The sequence below is a fragment of the Triturus cristatus genome, chromosome 5_2, assembly GCF_964204655.1.
Source record: "Triturus cristatus chromosome 5_2, aTriCri1.1, whole genome shotgun sequence".
NCBI lineage: Eukaryota > Metazoa > Chordata > Amphibia > Caudata > Salamandridae > Triturus > Triturus cristatus.
In genome coordinates, this window is record NC_140588.1 from 882,204,787 (window position 1) to 882,225,564 (window position 20,778).

Below are 20,778 nucleotides of genomic sequence, written 5' to 3' on the forward strand. Positions count from 1 at the left end.
GAGGAATCCACTGGCAGATGTATCCATCAGAAGAACAAGTTACTTACCTTCAGTAATGCTTTTTCTGGTGGATACAGTATCTGCCTGTGGATTCCTCACTGACCCACCCGCCTCCCCGTTGTCCACCCTTGTATACCTACAATTCTAATGATGATGTTTCAAAATTTATTTGTGACTGTTAGAGGCATTGTGTTGTTTTTTTTGCCTTCCTTTTTATTCTCCACGCTGTGTGTCGAATTGTATATTATGTACTGTGTATACTGTGTATATATTGCTGTCAGTCCATCCGTGTGCCTCTAAGGCCCGGAAAAAAGGGCGGAACTGACGTCATCATGCCGACGAGGTCCTCTTATGGAGCTGGTGACGTCAGCGGAGTTGCGAGCGGAGCTGTGTCTCTGTGAAAAAGTTTTCGACCTCATCGGCGTGGACTGCTACAAAAGTTTCTGAATGTTGCTGGCACAGGGGATATTCACAAGGTGAGGAATCTACAGGCAGATACTGTATCCACCAGAAAAAGCGTTACCGAAGGTAAGTAACTTGTTCTTTTGTACGCCAAGTGTCATATTCCACCAAAGATGGAATGGATTGTATATTTAGATTTTTGGCAGTTGCTAGGCCAAAGCAAGTAGTTTGGTGCACTGTATCCTTTAAAAATATTTGAGTTGGGATTAGACAGGCACGATGGAAAGCTTCAGTTCCCTGAACTTGCCAAGCCTTAGTGCCCCAAATTGCTTTCAAATCAATGGCATCTCTCCAGTGATCATATCCCTGTATGGCCAATTCAGTTCTAAAGGAATTGGAATAGATACATTTAGTGTGGGTTAGAATAAATTTCGATTGAGACAACATTTGCAATTTAAAGAAATAGGATTCTGGATTGGACGTGTTATAATCTGTGAAATAGGTTAATTTATCGCTAAAGGTTTTAGAACTCCCCTGTAAGGGAGTTGGACAATGTTCCCATTGCGTGTAATTTAAAACAGAGCTTAACATGTTTGTTTTGTGTAGGAAATGATGCCCATAGTGGTGTTAACAGAATAAATCGGCAGAATTTAAATGCAAGTTTTCAGCATCAAAAGCGGCATAATACTTTAAATCCGAAAACAATGAATGTACTGCTTGGACGTCCCAATCATCAGAATGTATGTCCGGTGTTACCACAGCTCCTAAAGAAACGCGAAACACGTATGGTATCTTGAGGACTTCTGTCGGCCGTGGATTTCAAATGCTACTTTATCCCAAACGATGCCATCTGCAACCGGGAAAGCTGAAATGTTCACAAGAGTTTGATCAAATTTCATGATATGGTACGATGTATGAGGGGCCAGAATTCCATCGACCAACTTCACAGCTGAGCGTCTGGCAAATAATGACCATTGATGAGCAAGATAAATACTGTCACAAATCCAATTGACATGGAGATGAAAATCAGGATAAGTTCCAACCAGCTGTAGGTCCAGGGCGGGACCAGGTAAGTTTTTTTTTTTTTTTAACCAAAAGAGGAAAATACTTATTTTTGTCCGTGGAAGTGCCAAAGTGGAAGACGGTCTATAGAATAACCGCTTGCACCCATGTTCAATAAAGGTGTTTAGGGCAGCATCAGCTTGATGTTGTCGAGGACTGTTCGGCACTTCACTGTGGGACTCATCTGCAGGATTAGTATACTCGACTTCTGCGTTGGAAGAGGATGGAGGCAGAATAGGCAAAAGGTCAATAGTAGTTTCCATCTCACCCTCAGCAATACGGGTATTAGTCGAAGAGGTTGAATGCACCCGATTCAAAGAGATAGCGTTGCATGAAACGGCAGGAGTTACACTATTCAGAATCGGCCAGACGGTGTAGTTTGACATTGTCCACTGAAATGTATCTGTTGTCTTTGCGACCAGGCAAAGGTGGTAGAATTACTGTACGAATATCCCTCAATCCAAGTACTGGGACCGGTGCATGATGAGAGGGACCAAATTCTTTTTTGTTCTCCAGCTTTTCTCGTACCAGATCTCCAATCTTAGGAAGCCAGCCGGCGACCGGAATCAGCAGTGCAGTATTGTTGGAAGAGGGCAAATGTTCAGTTGCGTAGCTGTCACGGGTCTTATATAGGTCCTGTAACATAGTAGAATGATTATCTGCGTCAAAGGTTGCGGCAGCCCCCACAACTTCTAGACCATCAAGGTCTGGCAAAAACATTTTAATACCAAAGAGAATTTCGTATGGGGTCCGCCCACCCAGAGATCTTCTAGGGAGATTAATGAGTGCACGTTGAACTCCATACAAATGGTCCAGCCAGTTCCTGCCAGTACCTAAGACCCTAGTGGGCAAAGATTGCTTTAGGTCCCGGTTCATTCGCTCCACTATAGAATTGCCCTCAGGCCTGTATGGAGACGAAAACTGCACCCAGCACGGTTTGATTTGCTGACAAATGTCACACGAAAGTACATAATTACGGGTTTGTTTATATAAACCACGCCACCAATATTGTTGCTGTAAAATAGAGACAGTCACAGACACTCCAGCATGCGCAGAAGCCTTTGTGTGTGGCAATGATCAAAGCAAGTCTGCTGTCCATGTTGGGAATCAGCCGATCCCAAACGGATGGAATTTTAGCATAAGGAACTTGTTTGGGAGATAAATGATAAGAATATACAGAAGGGAAGCCCTGCGGATAAGCAGTTCCATTCTTCGTTGCAGCTACAGCTGCCAAAATGTCATTATCTATCTTAGTCATGGACCTTTTAACTGCTGCAACTGAACATGTGGCTACTGCAGATTTGGCTGCCCCGTCAGCCAAAGATTTACCAACAGCATATGCTCCCACACGCCGATGGCCAAGAGTATATAGAACCTTTGGTAGACGTTCTTTAAGTTCCACCACTCAAACCCATAGCATTTTATGCTTTATTGCGCTTCTTTTAGAGTCTCAATAGTCATTTTGAGACCAAAAGAATAAGTTAAAAGACTGAACACAGTAGTAAGAATCGCATACAATGTATTCACCTTCGGATCAGCAAACTCGAGAGCTAGAAAAAAGCATGCAGCTCCGCCAATTGTGCTGTACAGTCTCCAAGTGCCTGTGTATGCACTATGGAAGACCTAAATTCTCCATTTACAATTGAACCAGCCAAAATAGCGCAAGCCGCTGAATAAGCGTGTTTGGAACCGATGGCCGGTTAAGCCGATCCATCGGTATAAATGATACATTTGTACTCATCCAAAGGAAGCAACGACAACAGGGGAGGATGAACATGTTCATACTGTAAAAACTCCTGTGTCTGAAGAGCAGGATCAAAGATAAACATGGCATCAGACGATGTCCAAGAAGTAGCCCATTGTATCCGATGGGGATAGTGCCTAAAAGTTGGATACACTTGCCTTAGTCACTGCTTCTAAAGCAGGGAGAGGCGTGACCATAAGAATGCGTTTTCCCTGCACCAGCGAGCATTCTTTCAGAATCTCCATTTGGACCACTGTCCAATAAATTTCAACATTCGAAAATCGCATTTCAGCCGCTGTGTACAAATGTGACTTGTATGCAATAGGTACTGTGTCTCCCTCATTGAACATCAAGTAAGTGAAACCCACCGTCCCTGGTACTATACTTATTACCAGTTTTGTGGTATTATCACGCATCAACAAGTAGCTAGTCGCAAGCAGATCTGATTGCACAGATTGCAGAATAGTGGTATGTTCCGAAAGCCAGCTGGCAGAAGAATATGTTAGTTGTATCAACGCATAGAGCGGTTTGATATGCTGGGGATAAATCAGGGCTGTAAGTCGACCCGAAATTAAAAAATCCCAGGAAAGATTGAAGTTTCTTCTGTGTAGACGGAGGTTGCAATCGTGGACATTTCTCCAGAAAGTGGGGAGCTAACCCCCTACCTTCATTATGGAGCTCATAGCCCAAAAAGAGCACAGCAAAATAAGGAATGTGTGATTTCGCAAAATGGAATTTGTAATGTTAGACGGCAAACAATAAAATGACGCGGTCAAATCGGACAAGATGCGGTATTAGGTAGTCGTCCGTCAGATAAATATCCTTCCTCTACGTACAAGAACGCATCTGGATCAATGTTGTGCAATAAAGACACAACACGTGCAGCAAAAGCCCTGGGACTGTTCTTGTACCCAATAGGCAAGCGCGTAAACCTTTTCTGATTTCTGACGGCGGTAAATGCTGTCAAGTCACGGCTTTCAGGAGCCAGGTTATGACTGTGGAAACCATTGGATATATCCAGTGTAGTTTTGTATTTTTTACGAATAAGGCTGGTCACTAGCGTAGAGCTGTGTGTTCTGTACCGCAAATGTATGACCATGAGTATTCAGATTTTGATCATCTAATACAATGTGATAGGAACTGTCAGGTTTTGATACTGGAAAAAGAGGATTATTCTTCGGTGATGCACAGGATTCAATCACTTCTTGATACTCTAACTGAGTTAGAATGTCACAAACAGGAGCCTTAGCCTCTCGTCTGATTGGATATTGTGGCTGTGGCATAGACCGTAATGGTGTCTCATGTGCTGGTGAATCTCTATCCCAGCCAACCTGATTGCGGTTCACCGCTGGGGCAAGGGTCATATGCGTAAGCCTTTGCATGTTCCTCAGGGACGTAACGCGAAAAACTCGGAAGTATCTCGTCCTCCCCTCTGGAAGTGGCTAGCACAAATGGTGGAGACCAATTTGCCTCTGCCAACAAAATGTCGTATGAAGAGGTGAGATTTTCCCAGAAAACCGCAGTGATTGTACGCTGTATATCACCTTCCATTTGGAAGACCATTTCAAAGTCTATCCTGGGGGGCAACTTGTGTATCCGCTGTTTCCACTGTAATAAATGTATCCGTTGCTCTTGCCTCCGGACAGGGACGCAGTGCCTCCCGCACTATGGTAACCTCCGCTGTCGAGCAGAGTCACCGCCCATGTCCAATCTGGAAGCCGCGTTCTCACCATCTGAGGCATACTTCGTGTTAAAGCGGCAACCTTTTTCTTCTGATACGGGTGTCTTAAACGAGGAAGCTCCTCTTGTTTGGCTTTAACGTCAACCTGTCGTGGTTGATCTGGTCCCTGCTGTGTGGTCGGACCTTTGCCACGACCCTGGCGTTCCCCACCACCGACTTCAGAGCCTGATGTGTCCTGTAAAGAACGTGGAGAGTGCTGATCAGGGACTTGAAATCTATCAGGAGTCTTAATTTTCGCACGATTGCACAAGTCATACGTACGCTCAGAAGACTCCGGTGTCGGTGAACCAGCACGCAAACCCTGCTTCTGTTGTTGCTGCCCCATTTTTTGTTTCTCCAGTTATTTTTAAGAAAGAACGGGCGCTCATCCTCATCAGTCTGGGCTTTTTGTTGAATTTGAGCTTGAGCTTGCATTGGAGTAAAAGGCTTAATCCCCAGACTATTGCGCCCTAAGGTTTTAAAAGCTTTAGCAATAATCTTTGGCAATTCGCTCTGTTTGTCTGCGTCTGCCACAGTCTCCAAGCGTTGCGTAGTTCAAAATGTTTATTTTAACAATCGTGCTCTATAATGCAGTATACGAGCCACTACCAGCAGCGAAATGCATAAACTTAAAACAGTTAGCATTATTACATTTACAATTCCATAGAATATAAAGGGGGATGTCACCATACACAAACAGTGGGAAAAGGACTATAAGGCCTAACCACCTTCCCCTTGGTAAGGTTAAATGTATCCTGTATAGGAAGATCTCTGGGCTTTGTCAGCACACTCCATACTTTAGTGCCTGTATGGAAGTTTTACATCATAGGAACAGCATAGCTCTTGTCCTGTGAAAGGTCCCTCTCCAGGTGTGTCTCTAGATAAACATGCATCTTCATAATATCAAAGCACGAGTTTCCAGCAGCGCAGCTGTGTTAGCATGATTTGTCTGGGTGCTAGGGACTGACCAGAACAGAATAACAAGGGGCATTGTTTATCAACCTTGCACATTGTGTTCAGACTAAACTCCAGGAACTGGCAGAGAACGCAGAAAACAGACAGTTCTCATGTGAAAGGCACAAACAGTCTTGCAAAATAAAGTCATGTAGTAACGTGTGCAAAAGCAACATCATGGCTGCAGTGCTCATGCTAACTTAGCTATGTTGACAATGACGCTAATGGCCATATAACAAACTGCATCAACTAATAATCGTTTATAAGGACGGTGGCAAGTTTGCCAAATTTGTTTTGGACATCTCTTTAGGGGAGGTTGCTGTACATGCACTTGCTTAAGACTTGTCAGCATGGAGGGTGGTGCTTATTTCAGACTTCTCTTTGCACCGTGTGGGGTTTTTTGGGCTTCTTCTAGCACAGATTGAGCAAGTATTTTCTTTTCGTCTATTTGTGATAATGCCATTCATATTGATTTTGCATCGAAATGTGTTTGTGCACCTTCATGTGATTGTTTACTCCTAAATGTGATTATTAGAATATAAATTTGGTCTTGCATGCTTTTTCATCACCTAGGTTTCTTCTCTTTTAAAGCTGTTCCTAATCTCCTCCTAATGTTGCCATAGAGGTTATTTTACCCCTCACTCCTGTTTATGTTGCACATAATGTGATTATTTTCTTTCGCTCCCACATGTGATGTGCGCTCCTAAAAGTTTTAGCACTCCTATTGATGTTATACCAAGGATGATTGTGCACATCTCTGAATCAGCTAGAGGTCTTTCTGATGATAAAACATTTGGACTTGGTTGTAGACTGTGATTAAAGTTTGGTAGTTCAGGCAGACTATTTAATCTAGACTTTTTTTTTCAGAACAAGTGTTGGCAATAATTGTATGAGCAATACTGGGCACAAGACTCAACTAGTTCTCATTGGTGTTACTAAAAAGCTTCTCAATCGTCTGCTGAAAATATTGCACTTCTCTACTTTAGATGTTTGGGTACTTATGTAAGGGAATTCATTAATCTGTCCAAGATAATCCTTGTGCACCTTTAAGAAGTGTTCTGTAGGAAGCTAACTTTTCAGGGTCACCAGAATCCACTGGTGGAGCAGCCTTCCCATTAAAATCTTTAGGAAACTGATGGTCTCATTCACTTCAAGTACAGGCTGAAAACGTATTTATTTGATATATGTTGATATTTACTTTTGTCCTCCGGTTTCAGATGGTGCTGTTTACTGGATACTGATTTGTTTTGTGCCTGTATTCATTTTTGCCAGAAGCTAAACAGCACAGACAGCATGCATATATATGAAGTATTAGTACATTAGGTGGAATCAAGTCGACTCTGCTAACTAATAATTTCAAAATGAAAAGGTGTCATCTAAGTGATAAAACATGCATTCTGTTCTTGACCCTCTGTGTGGTCTAGTTTCCCATCATTGATCGATTGTTCGCAAACTCACATCACAGAGCGTCTAGCTGTGTTTTTCATACAAATCGCATGGCATGCACCAGTAAAGGTCCTCGCAGCTCAAGTGTAGCTAGTGTCTGATGCACCTTCAGTTGTTAAACTTTAATTCTTCCTCCTTCTGTTTCTGATCCTGGCAGCACGCACATTGTCCCCATACATCTGGTCCAATAACATGGCCTATCATGGTGTCTCTTCTTCACCTGTATTCAGTCCCCTTAACCTACAGAAGTTTAGTGAGCTTCCTGTAAAATCTCGTGTCTCCACTTCTGGGTCGTTGATCCTGTCTTATACTGGTGTTCTTGATTGTTTCACTTTTCGCAGGACTCTTTCGGTCTCTCCTCCAGATTCTCCTTTGGCTGAAGAGTATGGTGAATCCCCTGCGTGTCCTTCTCAGGATCAGAAAAAAGGGCCTTGTTACACAGCTGGTTAGCCTATGCTTCCTCTTTCTAACACCCACATTACAGGAACGATCTAGATAGCTCCCTCAACTTACACCTTAGGCAAAGCTTCTCTTGCGAAGGTCTAGTGCCTGCAGTCCATGTCGCTTCACCAGGGCAGTGCAGCGGGCCTTTCATTGTAAAGCAAATGCCAGTGGACCTATGCACCCTCATTTAGGCCAATTAGCAACGCCTCCCAGGTCTTGACTTGCACACTAGCCCTCATAGTCTTCGTTTGCATCTTCATAGTTTCTCTTGCTAGATGTCACAGAAATGAACTTGTCCATTTTGCTTATGTCGCCTAACCTCTCCAACCCCTATTCAGTTGGGAGCAGGCACACATTATCTCCAGCAGCAGTAACATAATATAGAATTCTAGTACAGCCCTGAAAGCCGAGCAGAAACTCTGCTACTTAGTAAACGCTTCTAGCTGTACTCCCCGGTACCTGGATACTTATGGGTACCTTACAAATTAGTTTTGACTTAACCTAACTTTTCAGTTAATATACCACCCCATTGGGTTGCTTTTGCACGTAAATGTTGTTTGCACCTAAATGTGATTTTGTACACACATTTATTGAAGTAAGCATGATTCTGCAGCTCATTGTGCTGTCCACCAAATGTAAGGCTATACCTTTGTACACTTTTTCCACTTCATGTGAAATTTAATGCCACACTTTCTTTCTGTACAGAATGATATCCCTGGCTGCATAGTGTGGCTGCCCATATTGAATTTTATGGCAAGGCAGGAGGCTAGCATTATGCATAACCTTTTATTCACCCAACTTCTGAGCAGCACTTTAAAAAGCTTCAAGTATAACAATATGAAGTCACAAAACATTATAACACAGATACTCATTGTACGGCCCGGGGGCCACATGCGGCCTGCCAGGCCCTCTCTTGAGGCCCTCCTTGTGAACATCCCATTGATATTTGAAGCCTAAACCAGTCCTTTTCATGTCAGAGTGCTTCCCTGTTTTATTATCGAAATGTAAAGATGCAATTCAATACACGCGAGGGGCACTACAGAAAGGTACATAAGAGAAAATGAACACATTTCTAAGGCACCTTAGCTTATCATATTAAAACGTAATTCATTGACTTATTTCAGGAGTGTTTTTCTAGGTGAACTTTTCCCAACTAATTTTCTCTGGTTTGTAAAACACATGAAGAAGAAGAGGAAATAACAAAATATGCGGAAATGTATGTTTTAAGTAGATTTCAGACGAAAACATAGTTGTTTTCAATCTTACTTTGCATCTGATTGCTCCCCCAACCCCTCTTTCCCCACCAGTGCGGCCCCCGGTCAAACACTAAAACTTTACCTGTGGCCCCTTAGTAAATATTTGAGTACCCCTGCATTAGAACATTCCACATAACATAAGTCTTCAACATTCTAGGCTCATCCTCTTTTGTTTGCTGCTTCTGAGCAGATACGTATAGTTTTGATTTAGTGTGATTAGTTTAAATGATATGGTTGGTTTTGAAATTTGTAAAAAAACTTATGTTGATAAAGGGTTTAGTAGCATGGTTTAATGTAGGTGTAGTTGTTTTATGACTGAGAAATGATTGTGAGTGTGGTATGTATGGATAACACGTTTTTCGGGCAATTACTTAAATCGGTTTCAGTGTAATTAATTAGGTAAAATAAATAGGTTGAAACTGGAAAGGAATTAGTTTATTGAAATTATTTGATTTAAAATGATTATTCTTTATAAATCAAACGTTTCGTTTTGAAAAATAACCAACTGTTTTTTGAGGAACGGCAGGCAGGATTAGCGTGAGGCTTTGGTGTGATTCGGCGTTCGCTCTCTCCCCGCTCCCCCTTCCCGAATGATGTCTCGGGCTGTTTTTAAAGGAAATTAGAGTACGTTTGGTGTACGCGAGACCGAACGGGTCTGTTTCGTAAGGAAATGGAGCGTATTTAATAAGCGCATTACGTTTCCACAAAGCAACGTAGGTTGCTAGGAAACTAGTTTCCGATCGGGTTGTCAGTTGACAGCTGTCCGTTGCCAATCAGGGAGTAGAGTGGAGTGTTTATTTGAGAGGGAGTTTTAAATGAGCACAGAGCATTAAACAAAAAAAAGGTGAAAGATTAAATAAAATAAGGTTATAATTTTTAAAACGATTATTTTTTTTAAAGGAAAGTAAGATATACTTGAGGAGGATAATTGCAGAAGGGTGAGCTTAATTATAGCTCGCAGAGGAATTAAAATGAGTGAAGGAGGAGAAATAAACTCTAAGGATGTACAGGAGGAAATACTTAGAAGGTTAATAGGGCAGGGAATGGGGAATAAGGTGCAAGAAACTGTGGAAAGGTTAGCAAAGGAAGGCAGAAGGAAATGTGATAATTTGAAGAATTGGACATTTTGGACATGATCAGAGGAGGAGGAATCTCAAGAATAGGGGACAGGTGGAAGGTGTTTTAAAAATCGAACACAAAAAATAACGTTGAGAATATTTCAAGTACATTGAATAAGAAAGGGAGTGTCCAAAGTAATGGGAAAGGATTGACAGGTGTCCCAAGTGGCACAAAAGAAAGGCAGGTTGACTTTGTGAATGTAAGAGGTCGACACCTTCCCTGGTCAGCAAATACTGTTGATGAAGAATTTGAGTATGTTTTGGATCTTAAATATTATGAAGATCCTCATGAGTTTTCAGAGTTTGGTAGTTCAAGTACTCAGACTAAGGAGGACTTGAGGGATTCTTTCGGTCAGACTTTATTTAATCCGGCGCTTATTAGACACCTGAGAAGTTCAGAGTGGTGGCCGATGGGTCATGTTAGACTACATAAAGTACTAGCTAAGACTACCTTTGGAAAGGAATTGGCATAATCGTATTAAAACAGAGTGCTCAAGTCCAATATTGATATTAAGGATTGTTGGGCCCTTTGGAGATAGACTCATAGGTTAACGAATCAATTAGAGAATTATGTGAATTGGAAATCGGATCTGGGGGCAATGAAAGTGGATGCTTTCAGTCTAAATTGGAAAGGTTTGAGAGGGTATGCTTTTCCACCATTTTCAATGATACTGAGTGTTCTGATGCAGGTGTGGAAACTAGCATGCATACTAGCTTTAGTAACTCCTTTTTGGGTAACACAAGCATGGTATCCATCTGTTGGCAAGTGAGCCCGATGTCTCGTTAGGTGAGTTCGCAAGCAGCTAGTGCTCCGGTGTGTCCCTGGTGCGCAGATAAACAAGACGAGGTTTCCATATGTCTTTGGGCGTGACCACAGGGGCATTAATTCCCAGAATTGGAAAAGTTGTTCAGAACAGTGTGTTGCATCCTGTAGCCAGGCATCTACTGTGGGAACCGGGTGTCTGCCCCTGTTCATGGCCACACCGGGTTAGCAAGGAGGAATAGCATAGCAGTGAGTCTATGGCCTGTAGTTGGAATGTCTTTAACATAGCCCAATAACTTGATCAATGAGATTAATTGAGCACACTGTCTAGTTATTGCGTGTATGGTGAAAAAAAACTTCCTCCCAGAACTCTGCCATTTTAGTGCACTTCCCGCGAGGTGGAGGAGGGAGATTTGTGTTGCTCCGCAACAGAGGCAGTTGGAGTCGGGCACAAGGCCTATCTTGAATAACTGTTTTGATATAAACGGTGAAAGAATTTAAAATGTAACAACTGCAGTCTGTAATTTTTGTGAAAGAAGCTCCAGCTGCCCACAGCAGAATGACCACTGAGAGTCTGTTAGGGAAGAGCCGATATCCCATTGTCTACGGGCTCTTGGAGTCTCAACTGGAGATGTATGCTGCATAATGTTATACAGACGGTTTATTAATTTGCGAGGGGATGTTGTGGTGATAATGTGTCTGAGTGCATGGAGTGTTGGTTGTTGGGCTGAGGTGTCCTGAATGGTGCGCAAGTGGCCCTAATATGATAGTACAGGAGAAGTTCCAGTGCAGTGGGCGGTGGTAAAGTGTTTGCAGCAAAGGATTGCAGGAAGGTGTCCTCCAGGTACAGTTCTGAAAATGCAGTGATGTTGTGTCTGCATGCTCGCAATACAGCGCCCTGGTCTTGCAGGGGGCGGGGGGGGGGGGTAGGTAATCAGTGGGTTATTGCCTAAGGGGATAGAGGGTGCATAAATGCAAGTTAGTCTAGCCTGTTTCCTAAGGCTGTCCCAGCGGACACATGCCACGGTACCAACTTCGGCCCGTGGTTTTTTGTGGTGGGGTTAGGGACGTAGAATGCCGTGAGAAGCGGCCATGGAGCCGCACAATCTGTTTCGACTGAGACGTGGGATTGATGTGGTGTTCAGTGAATTCAGTAGTGTAAGAATTGTGCCTGGGCGCATAATGTGTATAGTGGGATGTGCGGCATGCCTAGTACCCCCTGAGTGAGAGGCAGAGTTAGTTTGTCCCAGGAGATGCGGGGCAGCCAGCCAGCCCGCCCAGACTAATGTAACTAAACCAGACCATAATCAACGCATGAAATGTGCTGTGAGTGGGAGGGGGACGTTAAGAAATAAAGGAATTTAGGGGGACCACCATTTTGGCAATGGTTATCCGGCCAGCCGGAGAGAAGGGTAAGTTTGACCAGATAGGGATTCTGTCCTATAGCAACTTGATCACGCCACCGTAATTGGCTGTCCTGATCTCCGGCGGGTCTCTACTAAGCCATATACCTGATAGTAGACCAGGTCAGTTGCCCACCTCAGGGGAATATAGTCTGTGTGGGGTGTGTATTGTCAGTGAGGGGGAAAAGTATAGATTTAGCCCAGTAAATATGTATACTGGAGAATCTGCCAAATCTAATCACCACCCGTGTTATTGGTGCCAGGTTTTCCCAGGCATTGCAGATGTATAGTGTGATATCATCAGTTTACATTGAAACTATCAATCCCCTGGATATGAAGCCTATGCCCCGGTGTTGCCAGAGTCTGGCAGCTAGCGGTTCCATGGCTATTGCAAATAGTAATGGTGAAAGCATGCCTCGAGTGATCGAAAAGAGGCCTGAGAAGGATGTTCCTTTTAATAGAAGGCAGGGAATTCTGCCTTGAAATGTCCCACGAGCAATTAGGACTTTTACCACTGAGCAGCTGGGTTAGTGCTGTTATTAAATTAGATAGTTTTTATGCAACAAATAAATTCTGAAATATTAAACTCATTAAACAAGTGAGCTGTGACTTGGACTTTGTTTGCCTCAGGGATGTGGAATTCCTATAGCCCAACGCCCAGTACATATTGTTTGGGGTCAATGGCAACACGTTTTAATGTCTATTTTGTCCTTGGGACCAGTAGGCCCTAACCTCTACAGCGCAAACCCTTTAGCTGCCAGTTTACAATACCACATTATGGATCAAGGAAGGGCATTGTCTACAGTTAAGGTAATATGTGTGTCCGTGTGTTAACACTGTTCAAACTTGTATTTATAGTTCATTAATGCAAAGCCTTTATTATTAGGGTGAGCACTAAAAGTAAATGTTGTCAACTCTGCCTGCACTACTGACGGTGGTTCCAGTATAAACCTGTACACACGTTTCCAAAGTTTAGTAATATGAGGCTATGTATAATGCTCCCAGAATGCTCTCTAATTATATGCAAATATTTGCAGAAGCTTGAAAGCAACCGTGATGATTCTTTGCTTTCAAAATAAAACGTTCACAAAAAATGCAAGTAGGAAAAAAATATTTTGCTAAACTACTGTAAGATTTTAGGTACCATATCTTTGCAGAATAATTTAGTAAAATGTTGATGTATGCTTGTATTTCCCAAAAATATTCATAATGGAAAATCAGTGTAACCAGTTAAAATACGATTGTGGGGAAACAAAAATAAACAAGCATTGGCAAAGCCAGTAGGTCTGAAATTGGTGGTCAGGCTTTTGGTTTTGTCAATGCGTGACTTGTTTAGGCATGGTTTTTTTAAAACCTTATCTGTGTGGGAGCTGCAGGGCCCTCTCCATTCTAACAAGCATTGGCAAAAGCAAAACACTGTTTTTGGTCTCAAAAAGCACACATTGCCACAGCAGTTCCAGGCACTGAACAAAACTATTTTGTGTGCCAATATGCTCCTTGTAATAGAGCAGAATACTGTCACAGTGAAGCCAGCTGATAGACCGAGAGAAGGGGAGAGAGAGAGAGAGAGAGAGAGACATAATTTTACTAAACACAAAAGGTCATGGTTAACCCCAGGCCTAATTAGATGCCCAATTATTAAAGAAAGTCTCAAAAGTGCATCCATGGTATATATCCATGCTTTAAGTGCATATATACAGTCTCCGTGAATTCACAAGAATTTACAGAAGTAGGCCAAGAAATAGTACTCCTAGAAAATATTTGTGAACTGCATTTTAGCATGAGCAAATGTGCTTGTGTAGATTTTCTCATGTGAAAATCGGAATGTTTCAAGTTCACTTTTCCTCCAACCACTTTTTTTCCCAAACCTGAGGACGTTTTACATCTGCCAGGAGTACATTTCCAACCTTTTTCAGTATGGGAAAGGATTAGAAAAGAGTTGGTGAAAACCCTTAAAACATGCAAGTTAGTAGGTTTGCACAGACTCAAATCGGCATTCCAACCCTTGAATTATTACTTACCACTACCTTCAGCCCCAGTATGTAGACCTGCAGAAACGTAACAACATAAGGGAATTGCTAGTATTCAAACCCTACTATAGTACAAGCCCTGGCATAATTAGAGAGGCTTTATCAGAACTCTTGCTTAATGAGATTGTTGCCGTAATTTGTCGCCACATTACATGGCACAAAAGGGACAAGTGGATTTTGTTACAGGATAAGTAGATTTATGAAGCAACCTGCCCCTTGGACAAGTAGATATTTTATTAAATTCCACACCCGTTGCCTGTAGAAATTGATGTGGTTAAAATGGTATACTATTTTCAAAAGTGTTTCACCCAATATGCTCTTCCGAGCAGGCTGCATTTATTAGTTTTGCAATCCTTAGTCTTTACTCTTTCTACAGTCACTTGTGGATTTTTATGCCAGTGGCCATCCACATGCCAGACTTGCTTCTGAATGATCCACTTGCTTGCCATACTAAAAAAGAAAAAACTGTTTTGTACTATCCTTCTAGACCACTTATTCCCCTTCCATCTAGAAGTTCTATTACTCTGTGTAATACAGCGTTTTACAGTAAAGTGCACATTTTCAGCTTGTCAGATGGATTTGCATTTTAAGAGCTTGTACATTCTTTACAGGCCCTGGCATGTTGGAGACAGAGATCCACAGGCAGCCCCTGCCTGGTGCCATCAGTGGCAGTGCTTCAACTAGCCAAAGTAATCAAACTTCTCATTAGGCGTTTGCACTCTGAAATTATAAGCCCGTTTTTCTGACATAATCTTATGTGATTTTCTTTTTAAAACTAATTTTTGCAGGACGTGTTCACCCTGGATATTTTAATTTGGAAAATTTGTCCTAGTTGAGAATGTATTTATTTTTCTCTTGTTGCAGACAAAGATGTTACCTTTATGTGCCCATTCAATGGTCCCATTAAGGGACGGATTTACATCACAAACTATAGGCTGTACTTCCGAGGTGAGGAAATGGTGAGTACTATAGCTATATTGTTACGTATTGAAATGTGTAATTGTATACTCCCTTTTCAAGGAACCTAGTTAGTGTCCATGCTCACTGCATTAACCGTACTAAATGTATGATGAAGATCTGTGAAGGCACTAGAAGGTTTTAAGACCTTTTGCAAAAAAATCATCCTACCAAATCATCATTCCATAAATATGTGTACATTATTTTCATGTCGGCTGATATGGTGCTGTTCTGGCCCTCTTTGCATGACATCTGATGATTCCATCACAGGACGTCCTGTCAAGTGTCTGCCTGGGGGTCCATCAGACTGCCTTAGATTTCAAAGAAGTCCTAGATTTTAGCCCATGCCATTTGTTTTTCGAGTATGCCATTGGCAAACTGTAATTATCCGATTACAGTAAGAAAGCTATGTAAGCAATTTTAAAGGTATTGGGACTTATTTCATGCTGCTAAAACTGTAGTCCTATAAGATGTGCATGATAAATAAATGTGCATGTTTTTTCTTTCCCTGTAACATAGAAAATAATGTACATTTTCATCTGCTGGACGATGCTGGTCTCGTTTATCTTTTCTTTAGCTAACGAGATGAAACCTTTCAAGGACAAAGTCTGCTGTGTTTTGGCAGGAGTACATTATTTTATTGTTTATTTTGTAAAACTTCCTTTCAGCATGATATGTGTACAAAGAAATTTGCAATAAGAAATGAATGAATGCAATATATTTTATCGTTATTCTACTTCTGGTCAAAACATTACATCAAGAATGAGCATTCTTGCAGAATTTTTTTTTTTTTTTTAAAGTCCTTTATTGTAACATTCCATGATACACAGCTTCCAGCCTACAACCCTCCGGTCCGGCCGCGCAACATGTAACACCTGTATAGCTTCGAATATTACACAGCCCAGTGCCGTCAACCCGGGGGTACGGCGGCGCTATAAAGTGCAAGTGCCTCCCGTATTAAAGGAGGATAATGAAGGACACTTTTTCATTTGTTTAGAACGTAACCAGAACACGGTGCAAGGATATCGTACGTAACCCACAACCGAAACGCACCCCCCACCCCAGTAACCGGTCACAGCGTGAAGCACAGTAAGTTCGCCTATGTATCGGTGATGCGACTTTGGCGCCCCCTTCCACAGCCCGTGGGGCCTCAGGGTCGCTAGGATCCTCACACCTCCTCCGAGGTGTCCCGCCCGGTGGACGGAGGCTCGCAAATGCCGCCCCTGAAATCGTTCCAATTGGACCACACCTCCACCCACTTCCGAGGGCACCCCCTCGCCACATACAGTCTTTTCCTGCAGCATACACCAGTCCACGTCTTTTTGCCAATCTGTAAGTTTTGGCGGTTGGGGGCTCCCCCAAAGTCTGGCAATGTTCCTTTTTGCTATCATTTGTCCGAGTGTCACCCAGAGCCTCCCCTTCGGGGGCAAGTCCGTTGGCTCCCATATATTGAGGAGACACCTCTTGGCCTCCGGGCGAAGCTCCACCTCCCACACCTCCTGCATGCACAGCACCACCCTTCTCCAGTATCGTTGAATCTTCGGGCAGTCCCATAATATATGAAAGAATGTACCCGTGCCACCACACCCCCTCCTGCAGAGGACCGTGTCAGCCCTCCCCATTAAATGTAGCCTAGTACAAGACATATATATTCTATGTAGTATCTTAAGTTGGATTAGTCGCAGTCGGGCTGATATCGCTACCTCCCAAGGGGAGGCCAAAGCATACAGCCATTCCTCGTCGTCTATCTCCAGCCCCTCAGCCACCCATTTCTCTCTAAGGGGGAGGAGCATCTCGGGGGGGGGGGGGGTTATTGATGAGTTTTTTTATATGTAAGCGATATGGCGTGTTCCGGAATATGCCCATCCAGTAATCTGTCTTCTAGCGGGGAGGTGTGTGGTAGTTTGATCGCAGGTGAAATATTCGCCTGCAGGGAGTGTCGCACCTGAAAGTATCTGAAGTATTCGGTTTGCGCCAGCTCATACGTGTCCTGTAAGTGGGCGAACGTGTGAATCCCCGTGGGGCCCCAGATATACTTAATTTGGGAGATTCCGATCAAATCCCAGTTACGGAAGCCCTTGGTGCGTCCCAGATTACCCAGTTTTTCGGAGGCCCAAAGTGGCGTGGCCATTGTAAGGACTCCTGCCCACCCGAGCTTCTTCTGAACGATGTGCCATATCTGCACCGAGTGTAGTGTAGGTCCAGTGAGTCGACGCGCACCCCGCGTGGAGTAGAGCGCTATCTCGTAGTTCCCCCCGGGGAGCAGCCACCTGTCCATACCGTAGGCAGGGTCGTTCCCTTGGTTGATCGCTGAGAGGTGGGCTGCCCAATAATATTTACGAATGTCTGGGAGGGCAATACCGCCATCATACCACCCCAACGTTAGTTTGGTCAATGCGAGTCGGGGCGACCCGGCCCAGAGTAGGTCGCGCAGTGCCGCCTCGATCGCCTCGAAGTAGGTGTTAGGGACTAAGTCTGGATAATTTTGTAGCGCATAGAGAAATCGCGGCAGCGCCACCATCTTAAACAGAGCCGCCCGACCCAGGAGAGACAGCGGTAGGTGCTGCCAGGATTTAGCCTCCCGTTGGAGCCGACTAAGCGGCGGTTTAAGGTTCCGATCATATAGTAGGGCCTTGTTAGAGGTGATGTATACTCCCAGGTACTTGAACCCGTCTTCTACCACCGTGATAGGGCACGTGTCCGGGAGCCTCGGAGGGTCCCCATGCAGGACGTAAGGATATGATTTGTTCCAGTTGACCCGGAAGCCTGAATTGCGACCGAAACTGGCAAGTATGTCGAGCACCACAATTATTGACCTGCGCGGTCTGCAGAGGTACAGGAGGATGTCGTCGGCGTAGAGGGATATTCTGTCCTCCCACCCGTCTGCCCAAACTATACCTTTCAAGCATACGTCTTGCCTTATCCAGGCTGCGAGCGGCTCCAGGGAAAGGGCGAAGAGAAGGGGAGAGAGGGGGCATCCCTGCCTGGTCCCTCTCCCAAGTGCGAAAACCTCAGACACCTTATTGTTCACCAGTACTTGTGCCAGGGGCTCTGCATATAGAAGACGCACCAATGCTATAAAGTGGGGTCCGAAGCCCAGTTTGCGCAGGACTGCGAACATGCATGGCCACTCTAGGGTGTCGAAGGCCATGGCGGCGTCCAAAGAGACCACCACCGCGTCCTCCTGCAGTCTATGGCGCTGTCCCAGAACACCGTTCAGCCGCCTAATGTTAAGGGCCGTGTTGCGATGGGGCATGAACCCCGATTGGTCGGGGTGGACCAACGAGGGCAGAACCGATTTGAGCCTATTGGCAAGCGCCTTGGCCAGTATTTTGGGCTCCGCATTAAGGAGCGAGATCGGTCTATACGATGCACAGGAGTCTCTGGGCTTCCCTTCCTTCGGTATCGCCACTATGGTCGCTATGCGCTGGTCGCGAGGCAACACCCCCAGCTCCCTACTCTGATCGAACATTAGTTTCAAATACTTACTGGTGATATCAGGCTTCAGCTTGTAAAGCTCTATGGGGAGGCCATTGGGTCCCAGAGCCTTACCAGGTCGGAGGTCTCCTATTGCACGCTGTAGTTCGTCCTCGGTAAGCGGGCTATCCATGGCCTCACGATCTGCATCCGATAGGGAAGGCATTCGAATATCAGTTAGATCTATAGAATCTTCCTCCGGGCGGGCCGACTCCCGCCTGTAGACCTGCTGATAGTGTCTCGCAAACTGTTCCACTATTCCCCGGGGCTCTGTAACTACGCTCCCCGACTCGGTGCGTATTTCTGGCACCACCTTCCTGGCCTGTTTTTTTCTCGAGCCAGACGATTAGTGTCCCGGCTTTATCGCCCTGATCGTAGATTCTACCCAGCCTATGCCGAGCCACAGTCTGGGCCTCCTGGGTGGCCAGCGCTCTGTATTCCGCCGCCTTCAGCTGCAGTTTGTGTCTGACGTCCCCGGCCCCTGTGTCCGATGCCTCCCTCTCCAGAGCCGCCAGATCTGCCTCAAGTGCCGTGACCTGCCCGCGCCGCTCCCTACGTCTAAGCGCAATGACTGAGAGCGCCTCCCCCCTAATCACGGGTTTGAACGCCTCCCACAGGGTGACAGGGGAGTCAACGGAGCCAACATTGTTCTCGAAGTAGTGTACGATCGAGTTGGATATCTGCTTCCTGGTGTCCTCATGTTTTAGGTGCCAAGCGTGTATCGGTACTATACCGCCCTCACGATTGTTCCCCATCGTTATGTGCATAAGGACCGGTGAGTGGTCTGAAATGCCTCTAGGCAGAAGCGCTGCCTCCCGTATTGTCATGCCCTGTTGAAGCAAGGTAAGGATATAATCTAAACGCGAGAAGGAATGGTGCGACCCAGAGAAAAAGGTAATGTGGCTGTCTGTTGGATGGAGCAAGCGCCAAACGTCTGTGAGCCCAAAGGCCTCCAGAAAATCCGCCATCCACCTCTGCCCCCGGGGCAGGTCTCTGGGGGGCCGCCTGTCTTGGGTCCCTGACACCACCACGTTAAAGTCCCCCCCCCCCCCAATATCATCTGACCATCGGGAAGGGAAAGGAGCAACGCCTGGGTTTGAAGCCCGGGCGGAATGTAGACCGAGATCAGATTAAGAATGCGGCCCTCCCACCGTCCAGATACAGCCGTGAAGCGGCCCTGTGGGTCAGTTTTACAAGAGAGCGACGCAGGAGGATCCCCACCCCCCTAGAGCCGGAGGTGAAGCCAGAGTGAGCTGCAAGAGTGTAACCCCATCTGTTGAGAGCCTGACACACATTCCCCATCAAGTGAGTCTCTTGCAGTAATACTACGTCCGGCTGGTGCCGCTTGATGAATTGTAAGACTATGGTGCGTTTAAGTCTGTCCCCTAGTCCATTGACATTCCAGCTGAGGACCTTCAGGCTTTCATCCCATCTCCTAGCCATATCCGTCTTTTTGTGAGGTGCCTCGTCCCACCACCCCGGCATTCCGGCCGCCTCCATGACGACATAGTGCGAGTGACCATAACAGACCCCAACTCCCCCTCCCTCCCAGGTTCCCTCCCCGCAAGTATTCTCAGTGCAGGCGATTTAAAGAGCTGACAAACCTGTCCCTCCACCCTCTCCCCCCCGCAACTGTCCCCAACATCCCTGCCCCCCCTTGCAAAAACAACCCCCCCCCTCCCTGCCCCCTGCTCCGTGGGTTTAAAACTACCCACCACCCCAATTAGCAGAGCGCCTGTCGCCCAACCCACCCCGGTGAGAGCCCACCGAGGAAACTCTACGTGGGCCAGCCCCATCCCGGCCGCCCTCCCGTGGTGCCCATCACGTTCGTGGCCTTATCTCGTTGTGTTGTCGCCTGGTGAGTCCCAGCGGGGGCTATTCGATCTCGAACGCCAGGACCGCTGACTCTGCTCAGCGCCTTCTGCTCTCCCCGCCACTGACCCCGGGGAGGGGTGCCCTGTAGCTCGCCACTGTGTGCCGTCTTGCCGTGGGGCCCCCGCCG

At 45.3% G+C, this 20,778-nt stretch overlaps 1 protein-coding gene across 2 annotated transcripts in view; it reads left to right on the top strand.

Moving 5' to 3' along the window:
* MTM1 (myotubularin 1) overlaps positions 1 to 20,778 on the top strand; it is a 431,918-nt gene that overhangs the window by 110,796 nt on the left and 300,344 nt on the right. For both annotated transcript variants that reach the window (XM_085608013.1, XM_085608015.1), the window contains exon 4: positions 15,207 to 15,301. In XM_085608013.1, coding sequence (XP_085464139.1) covers positions 15,207 to 15,301 — 95 coding nt within the window. The remainder of the gene's footprint in view (positions 1 to 15,206; positions 15,302 to 20,778) is intronic.